The sequence below is a fragment of the Solanum stenotomum genome, chromosome 5, assembly GCF_019186545.1.
Source record: "Solanum stenotomum isolate F172 chromosome 5, ASM1918654v1, whole genome shotgun sequence".
In the NCBI taxonomy this organism is placed as follows: Eukaryota; Viridiplantae; Streptophyta; class Magnoliopsida; order Solanales; family Solanaceae; genus Solanum; species Solanum stenotomum.
Window position 1 is genome coordinate 44,972,245 of NC_064286.1, and position 9,583 is coordinate 44,981,827.

The 9,583-nt window shown below is 35.9% G+C and overlaps 1 protein-coding gene across 1 annotated transcript; it reads right to left on the bottom strand.

Moving 5' to 3' along the window:
- Positions 1 to 1,818: 1,818 nt before the first annotated feature.
- On the bottom strand, positions 1,819 to 8,338 carry LOC125865882 (probable LRR receptor-like serine/threonine-protein kinase At2g16250). Its single transcript, XM_049546149.1, has 4 exons — positions 6,100 to 8,338; positions 3,022 to 3,150; positions 2,701 to 2,723; positions 1,819 to 2,558 (listed from the first exon to the last, which is right to left on the bottom strand). The coding sequence occupies exons 1-4, from the start codon at positions 7,650 to 7,652 to the stop codon at positions 1,951 to 1,953; spliced, it is 2,313 nt and encodes a 770-aa protein (XP_049402106.1). The 5' UTR covers positions 7,653 to 8,338; the 3' UTR covers positions 1,819 to 1,950.
- Between the last annotated feature and the right edge of the window lie 1,245 nt (positions 8,339 to 9,583).

Genomic DNA, 9,583 nt, shown 5'->3' on the forward strand with positions numbered 1-9,583 from the left:
TGGCATTTATTTTCTCCGTATTTTCTTTCTCTTTTATGTGCAATTTTAGTTTGTTATTGTCAAAAATATCTTATTTTAAAACAAATACAGTAAACTTCCAAATTTTAGACTAGCTCATTTCTATAGTATCTTTCTTTTTCCATTTACTTTGCTTTAAAAAAGCGAAATTTTTATATCAATAGTAAAACGGAAAAGGGCCCTTTTAACGGTGTGAAATGAATAAAAATGTCCTTTGTTTATGTTTTGGTCTAAAAATATCTTTGTCGTCAATATTTTGGTCAAAAAATGTCCTTATTGTTATTTAATGGGTCAAAAGTTCCCTTTTTCCAAATAAATATATTAGTTATAACACATTCTTTTTATAATAATTTTTTTAAAAAAAAATTAGCAAATGTTTATCCTACTTCAATTCAGAAAAAATAAAAAATAATAATTTTTTTCTTATTTTATTATAATTATTTTTTATCGTTATATAAATAAAAATTAATGATGGATTTACTATGACATTATATAAATATGCCATATATTATATGTTAAAGGGGTACATGATGTTATTCTATTTTAATTGATAAAATGGGTTTAAGAAGAAAATAGTGATTTTAAAAGAAAGAAAACGAGAATAGGGTTCTTTAATAGTATTTTTATTAGGAAGAAGATGTGTTTAAAAAGAAAAAAAATATTTAAAAGGGCATATTTGACCCATTTAGTAACTATAGGCACTTCTAAACCAAAGTATTGATTGCAAAGACATTTTTGAACCAAAGTATTGACGGTAAGAACATTTTTTAGCCAAAGTATAAACGGGAGGCATTTTTGTTCATTTCATATAGTTTAAAGGCATTTTTGACCATTTTCCGATGGTAATTTTTTTTTCATATGACCACTAAGTCAGGACTTCGACCTATAGAATCATGCTTGCATTTGGATAGGTTGTCTATCATATACAATAACAATGAATTCAGTATAATTTCACAACTGGAGTTCAAAAAAAGTAGAATGCATACAAACCTTACATAGATATAGATACCTTTGAGAAGGTGGAAAAACTGTTTTGAAAGACCTGTAACTTGAACAACAATAAAAAAGAGGTAATAACAACAAATAAAATCAACATCAAAATATTAAGATATTGAGGCGAAACAACAAGTAGTGATAGAAATTCAAAAATAAGGGGGGAAAAGAATAATACTAAACTTAAGGAAAAGAAAGGTAAATACTCTCAACTACGGAAAGGAAAGGTAAATACTCTCGACTACTAATAACTAACATTCTACCATAATCCTTGTCCTGCATACCTTAGTGACCTTTCTATCAAAGGTCATGTCTTCGATGAGTTGAAATTGCATCATATCTTGCCTAATTGCCTCATCCCAATACTTCTTACGCCTATATGATGATCTCACAATGTTTCGTACACCAAACTTCCTTTTTACTTTGCTTCAAAAGTCTGAAGGCTTAAAGTAAAATTTGAAGATTAGAATAGTTCTTAGTAGAGTTTAACAAAAGCATAAAAGTAAATAATATACTGTAGCCACAAGTTACAAAGTTGGCACAAGAGAATAAGGGTAAGCCTTTGATTTTAATTGTATAATATGTCAAATCTATTCACAGATTGAAAAAAAAAAGAAATTCCATTTTTCCTATTCACTTCTCCATTTATAATTTACATTTCATGGAGGGACAGGCAAAAGAGAAGAACAATTACAGAAAAGAATGAGCCCAAATAGAAACTATTAAAACAATTGAGCAAAAAGAAGCAACACACTGCTAAATCCTGCTGTATCAAACTGTACCTAAAGAACCTTCACAGCTAAAGCCATACACAATTGATGCTGTATTTGAAATTTGAACATGGTAACCTGGAGTAACCCAAGGATCCAGAATGGGAGGATAATGTACAGGATACCAACAAACAGGCTAGGCACCCAAAGAATCAAGAACGATAACCTTCTATTCATCATGCGTTCTCTCTGCATCCTGCACGTCCAATGGTTCGGGGAATATCTCCTTTGAGTGTCGTCCAGTTGAGAAAGAAGGACCCCCTTCTGCAACTTGACCAATTCCCTGAGACCCCATAATTGCTGACTTCTTAAAACTACTTGCACCTTCCACCTTATTAGCTGGTGGAGCTACTATATCCGAGAAGCTGTGACGCCAGCTCCCAAATAGAGTAGCATTCCATGACCCTCTGGATGAAGTTGCTCTAAGTCGTTCGGAAATAGCATGTTCTTGCCTAAATACCTTCAATGGGTTTTCCAAAGCTTTGAGGATATACCTCATTAACGGCCTCCTCGAAGGCTTGGGATTGAGACAAGATCTGGCAACAATTGCCATGGCCCATACTTCCTTTAATAAATCGTCATCTACGATTAGGAAAGGATCTACTATATTTGTTACAAGTTCCTTATCATCCATACTAATGCAAGATAGTGATTTGTCCAACCAATCTTTTATGGTAGCATCACTAGATGAACTGATACCCAACTTGCCAGTTACCAGCTCAAGCAAAACCTTTCCAAAACAATAAACATCGTATGCACAAGTGGCATTAGGCGTACCTGTCCATCAGAAAAGAAGATTAGAAAGTCAAATTTCATCATTTTAAACAGTACGCTATTACCGAAAAGCAGGACTTAATAAATGTTAAAATATCGAGTAAACTTTACTCATCATAATTGAATTAACAAGTGGCAAGTGTACCTGATGCGCCTTGTTCCGATGTTCTGCATAGTAGGAAGAAAAGACTATCAATATGTAGTTCCAGTTGAGAGGTAATAACATAATTACTTGTTACTACTAAATGAGCTAGATATCTTGCAGGAAAAAGACAATCACAACCACTCATATATCTAAAACACATACAAGAATTGAGAAAAATGTTTCCTGTGGGGAGAATGTAGGCTATAAATAAATCTTGGTAGAGTAGAAAGAAGATTAGAGAAAAGAGCCACTTATGCCTCAATCCCAAATAAAGATATTGTCATATAAAAGAAAATGAAAAGAAAAGCGACAACTACTCACTGTGGCAGCCGCAACATCCTGGAAATCTTGTTTTGATGGGTGTCTCCTTCTTGTGCACAGACCTCACTCAAACTCCCTAACCGTACTTCAAATTTATCATCAAGAAGTATGCTGCTTGCTTGGACATCTCTGCAAATATAGCAAGACAAGGTTCAAAAAAGGTGTTTCACCATAGTACCCCAAGGCATAAATTATATAACCGAGATTATGTGAATTTTCATCTGCAATGCAGCAGAAAGACAATGTAACCATTACGAATAGTATAAAACCCGTCTTTTTTACAGTTCACTGATATAGCTCAGGGAAAATGCAGAAATTTGTGCAATTGGTTTCTCCTTTTCATGCACTACCTTAAGTATGGTCTATTATGAGGCGTTTGGGAAGTTCCAGCTTAGACCATCTTTTGTCTACCACGTGGTATGGTGGAAAAGAAACAGAGAGAAGATAAGAATATAATTATTTATCCATGTGCTTAAGAAATTCTAGTTGCCACATAAAAAAAAAAATACTTAACTGAAAAAATGTGGTGAACATCTTGAGGAAAGTGTAGTAACCTATAGTGAAATAGAGTACATTCATGATTAAAATTGGAAGATGATTAAAATTGGAAGGAAGAAATGGACATAAATCATGGTGATATCTAAACCTGTTTTGCAAGTTTAGTAAATATTCAAACTAACTTCAGAAAGAAGCTCGATGGGTCTACTGAAGTACAAAGGAAATCCAAGAAATAAATTTGATAGTCACGGTTATACCAGCTCAATCAATCTGTACATAGTTTATCACGAGATGTGATATGTCAAGGAGCTATGCTGATGTTTTAAAATGAAAAAAGTCAGTCAAAGTGCTATCCTATTAGAAATCCTTTGATGAAAGAATAAGAAAAGGTCACTTCTACATTATGAGATTTCTAAATGACCTACCTAACATATTTACCAGCTAGTACTCAACTAAACAAGTATAGCGATCTCATAAAATCTCAGTATCAAAAGTGGCACCCATGTCAAACACAAGAAGACCTTGATGTTAGAAAGTTTTCAAAAAATTAATAAGCAAAGCTACCTCAATTCGCCGTAGTTTCAGAAATAAATTTTAATATGCTAGAGCAGTAAGAGATCTAGTAACAGTGAACCTTAAGCCATGTCACTAGATATAGAATCTAGAAGAAATCAGAACTTGCTAAAGTGGAAATAGACATGCATGCAACTAGAGAGAATAGCTAGTACAAGTGTACATAACCATGGCCCCTCATTGGCCAAATCGTCTTGTTATGGAAAATTTGTAATTTATTGCACGTGAATAACACATAGAGAACATATAATGAAGAGCAAAACAAGGATGAAGTCTTGTCTATTCCTTTTCTTTGTCTTTGTAAAATTTCATGAAGCTAATTGTCGCAGCTGTCATCTGATATTTTGCTATTTATCTACATACTGGATCAATTTCAAACAACCAGACATGTTATTAAATCCACAAAGTTGTTCATTGAGTTATCATTCTCTACAAGCTTCTGCTGAAACAATATGAGAAAATTAAATAGAAATCTTTTCTAAAAAGGACAATTCCGGAGAAGGGTTAACATTTGGGCTGTGGCCTCTGTGGTGGACAAGCTGAGGGAAGCGAGATTGAGATGGTTTGGACATGTGAAGAAACGGTGCGCAGACGCCCCAGTGAGGAGGTGTGAGGGGTTGGTTGTAGATGGTACGCGGAGGGGTAGAGGTAGGCCTAAGAAGTATTGGGGAGAGGTGATTAGACAAGACTTGGCTCAGCTTCGCATTACCGAAGACATGACTCTAGATAGGAAGGAGTGGAGGTCGCGTATTAAGGTTGAAGGTTAGTAGGGCTAGCATGTTGTCCTCCCTTGAGAGGGTATGGGTTGTTAGTGTCTGTAGTAGTCCTAACCTTTTGTTGTTTACTGCGTTTCACTTATCACATTGTTCTATGGATGTTACTGTCTCCTTTGTTGATTATATACTTTCTTTCTTATTGGATCTTATGTTTTATTCACTGTTTTCCTCGCCTTTCACTTGGATTTGATGTACTTGAGCTGAGGGTCCCTCGGAAACAGCCTCTCTACCTTTACGAGGTAGTGGCAAGGTCTGCGTACACTCTACCCTCCCCAGACCCCACCTAGTGGGATTTCACTGGGTATGTTGTTGTTGTTGTTGGTTAACATTTGGGCTGTGATCCAAGTTGTTCAGGAAAGATGGCAGTGATAGGAGTTTTGTCAAAATTTAGACCGAGTTGCCAATAGGAGTTTTTTTGTCATTAGGTTTCACTCAGTACGTCTGGAGTAGTTAGCCCAAGATTGTGAAGTAATACACGGCCAAAAGAGTAAAGGGCTTATTCTATTCACCCTTACTCTTGTAAGTTGTAACAGGGGTATCTCAAGACAAAGTTTGGTTTCATATTTTCTGAAAATAGTTTATGATTGGATTCGCCCAATTCATGTGTCCTAGCAAGCTTTTAGATCACTGATAAGAACAGTTTTGGATTGTATATAATTGCTAAATATCCAGCTCCGGTTTGTATCATGTGGCCACTTAGTTCCAAAGAAAGAACACCTCAGAGTATATTTAATTGCCAAACCATCCAGCTCTAGCTTATATCTTTCACTCATGTCTCTTATAGTATTGACCTAATTGGCACTGATAGACAGTTGAAATTCATGAAGTACAAAATGGTGCCAGCATTAACTTGGCCAAATTTTATCAGTAAGAAGAGGCTTTTTCAGTGACGTTTTCAGTGACGCCAATTAGTATGGAGGAAACTTAAGCACTTCATCTTTCATGAATAATGGATGTTTTTAATTTTCTGAAATATCATGTATTAATAAAACATGCATATCATTTATTATGCTAATTCGCCAAAAGTCTACAACCAAAGAAACATATGTAGAGGAATATGCAACTACTCTTCCAAGATTCATGATCAAGTGTCCCATCACAATGATAACTTATGATTCAGATAGGCAGTATAAAGATAATAGATTTGGTTTGTTACTGCAATTTAAAAGTTGTCAGATTAAGCGTGATAAGTGGAAGTAAGAGTAATGCATCACAACAAGCTCTAAAATACCTGTGCACAAGAGGTGGATTACATTCATGATGCAGATAAGACAAACCCTCAGCAACTCCAATAGCGATTTTCAGTCTCGTTATCCAATCAAGTGACTGCAAACTATCATCATCTGCATTGTTTTTTCTTAACAAAGAACTAGAGAGATCTCCATTTGGCATATATTTGTATACCAGAAACTTTTCATTTTCACTCTCTAAACAATGTCCCAGAAAAGGGACTACTCTAGAATGAGAAACTTTGCTGAAGAAGTCCAATTCTAACAAGTATGCTTCCTTTTTAACTGAGCTGGAATCAATTCTTTTAACTACTACATGAACTCCACCTTTCAGGATTCCGCGGAAAATATCACCTGAATGTCCATGCTTAATAAGATTTACATCACTGAAATGACCGGCTGTTTGAAGGATCTGCTGGTAGTTAAATGCTACTCCTAAACTTGAAAATTTCAATGATGGTCCTGGAGGTGGGGGAGGACTTGCAGTAGTAGGAACAGGCCCTACACCAGTGACCCTTTGATTCGCCGCGCCCCTCTTGCAGCAACAAATCAGCAGCACTACAAAGAGCATCACAGTAGCAATAAATCCGACAACCCCTAGAACAGCAGCTGATATGATCACATTTTTGGGACTCTTCTTTTCAGATATAGGAACCGGAAGCTCCATAGCATTAGGCATTCCAAAATTGTCAAATATCAAGCCCCGCTCATCATAGAAAGATGCACATTCTCTTGTATCCCTTTGACTTTCCAATCTTTGTAGGCAATTTCTATTAAGGGTCACATTGCTTTGCCAGTACTGAGGAACTTTGCCTTGAAAATAGTTGTTTGATATATCAAGAAAACTGAATCTCCCAATTACAGGCGGCAGATTCCCATACAACATATTCCGAGAAAGATTCAAGAATTTCAACTGTGATAAAGTCCCAATTACAGGAGGAATAGCCCCAGACAAAACATTTGAAGACATATCAAGCAAAGTAAGATTCCCAAGAGACCCAAATGATGCAGGAATTGACCCACCAAGTGCATTGTGTGAAACATCAAGAACTGAAAGACTTAACAATTGACTCAAACTTGAAGGCACCATTCCACTAAGACCATTATTAGATATGTATAAAACAGCTAAACTTCTCAAATTACCAATAGTTGAAGGAATAGCACCAGTTATTGAACAGAAGCTAAGATCAAGAACCTGTAGAGATGCAAGTCCAATGCCAAACCAATCAGGAATAGAACCCAGAAGTGCAAAATTAGATGCATTAAATGACTCCAACAGAGTCAAATTTTGAAGGGCATCAACCAAGAATTGAGGATTTTGATTCCCAGTTCGTGTTCGCTTAAAACCAGAAATGTTAATCCCAGTAACTCTACCATTGTTGCAAGAAATACCTCTCCAATTTGAACAAGGGGTACCCTTAATAGGCCACTCTCTGGCTCTCAATCCTAAAGACGATCTCAATTGAAGTAAAGCCAATCTATCTTCTTGCTGCTGGAATGTAGAATGAAAAAGCAAGAAAAGGAGGAAAGAAAGGTAACCCAGTAGGTGCCTCATTCTTGGTGAACCTTCATTGAAACTTGTGAAGGTTTGGGGTATACAAATATGAATACAAGTGAGGCAAAACCCCACTGCTTATCATTCAGCGCTGTACTGAATCAGAAGGTCTGGGGTTTGATTCTTGGTCTTGAAAAGTATACAAGTGCTATAATAGTTGGGTTATTCTTTTCTATCAGTTGATGGGTGACACAGAAAATACTTAAAAATAGTGAAAAGGGGAGGGAGAAGTAGTTAAGCGCGAACCTCTCCATTTTTCTACTTTTATACAGTGTGTATGCTCCCACTTCGATGGAGGTTGGATAAAAACAGAGGCAGTCAAAGAGAACAAAATACAGCCTTCACTTCATAATGCAATACAAAATCACTTTAGTGGCCTCTTTGTCCCACATCGGATATTCAAAAGGAAACACAGTGATTTAAAAGTAAAAGCATAAGCGAAGATGTCACACGGGGGTGTGGAGCTGAGAACTGCACGCGATTCCCCTTCCAACCCTAAACCGCTTCTGTAATCAGAAGATTTAATTTAAAGGGGGTGGTTTGCCCGGTGTTTTCCCCCAGTTGTGCCAAACAAAAGAAACACCGATGCCTATGCGTGTGTCAGTTCTCAGAGTTGAATTTCTCCGGGCAGGTTAGAAGGTAGTGGCCACTGACATGGACATGTATTGTGGTCACTTTGGCCTCACTTGCCAGCACCCCTACTTTTTTCATTTCCTTTTTAGACACTTATTTTAAATAATTATAGGGAAAATTATATAAAATAACAAATTATTAATTCAAATTAAATGTTATAATCACAGTTTGATTTAATTGTAATCTGTAGCAAACTGTTGTCATTTGCCTCTCTCCTTGAAATTCTCGCTCGCCACTCTTGTTTTCTGCTGGTCACTGTTATACAAGCGCATACATATCTTTTCGTTCGTCTCTCTCCCCATAGAATCTCGCTCGCCACTCTCCCAGATCTCGTTCGTTACTCTCACTCGCCTCTCTCACTTTATACAAACACAAATTATACATTTGTGTTTGTATAAAGTGAGAGAAAATTGTATATACAAATATAAATACATATATTTTTGTCATATACATTTATAATTATACATATACAGATTTTTCTCTGCCCAGTTTTCTTTTGTCTTTCTCGCTTTATACAAAAACAGATTATACAATTGATTCTTTTGTATATGTATACCGAAACAGATGATACAATTGATTATTTTGTATATGTATATCGAAATATACATATTAATAGTCATAGCAAACATAAACGCAATTATACAAACTATAGATATAGCATACAAATGTGATTTTTATGTTTGCTAAACCTAAAATTTACTCTTAATTATATGTAGAGCCGTCAAAATGGGCTTAGCGCCTTAGCCCATGAGGCCGGTTCAACTCAATCCATTATTGAGGTAGGATTGGGATACAACTTTACAAGTCCATTTAAAAGTAGGGCTTATAAGTCCTATCCATATATGTCTTTGACCTGTGAGGCTTGATTGAGGTTGGGTCGGGTCAGCCCATGGGCTAAAAAAATTTATTTAAGGGTAAATTACAGAAATTTCACTAGCGTATAAGCTAATTACTTAGATGTATACTATGTTGTAATAGTATAATTTTACCAGATTATGGTGTGTCTAGATACATGGACTCAAAATTAGGTGTAATTTATTCTAGATACATTGTATCCAAGTGGATTCGCATGTATCTGGATACATTGACAAATCTCGCGCCCTCGCCTCCCTCCCATCTCGCTCTTATCTCGCTTTTGTATTTGAGCTGCATCACACCAGATTCATGCATCTCGTGTATCTAGTATCCTAGATACATGTTAATCACACTAAACTTTTGCTAGTGTTATTGAAACACCGCCATTGTTGTTATATTTGATTAAAAAATCTTTTCATTTTCTTGACGTCATAGAAATTAAG

Bases quoted from the DNA above. Each gene is read 5' to 3' on its own strand.
- LOC125865882 (XM_049546149.1), bottom strand. From the start codon at position 7,652: ATGAGGCACCTACTGGGTTACCTTTCTTTCCTCCTTTTCTTGCTTTTT. The intron at 3,151-6,099 runs GTATTTTAGAGC...CTATATTTGCAG, and splicing joins AATCCACCTCTTGTGCACAG to AGATGTCCAAGCAAGCAGCA. The intron at 2,559-2,700 runs GTACACTTGCCA...TCTGATGGACAG, and splicing joins ATCGGAACAAGGCGCATCAG to GTACGCCTAATGCCACTTGT.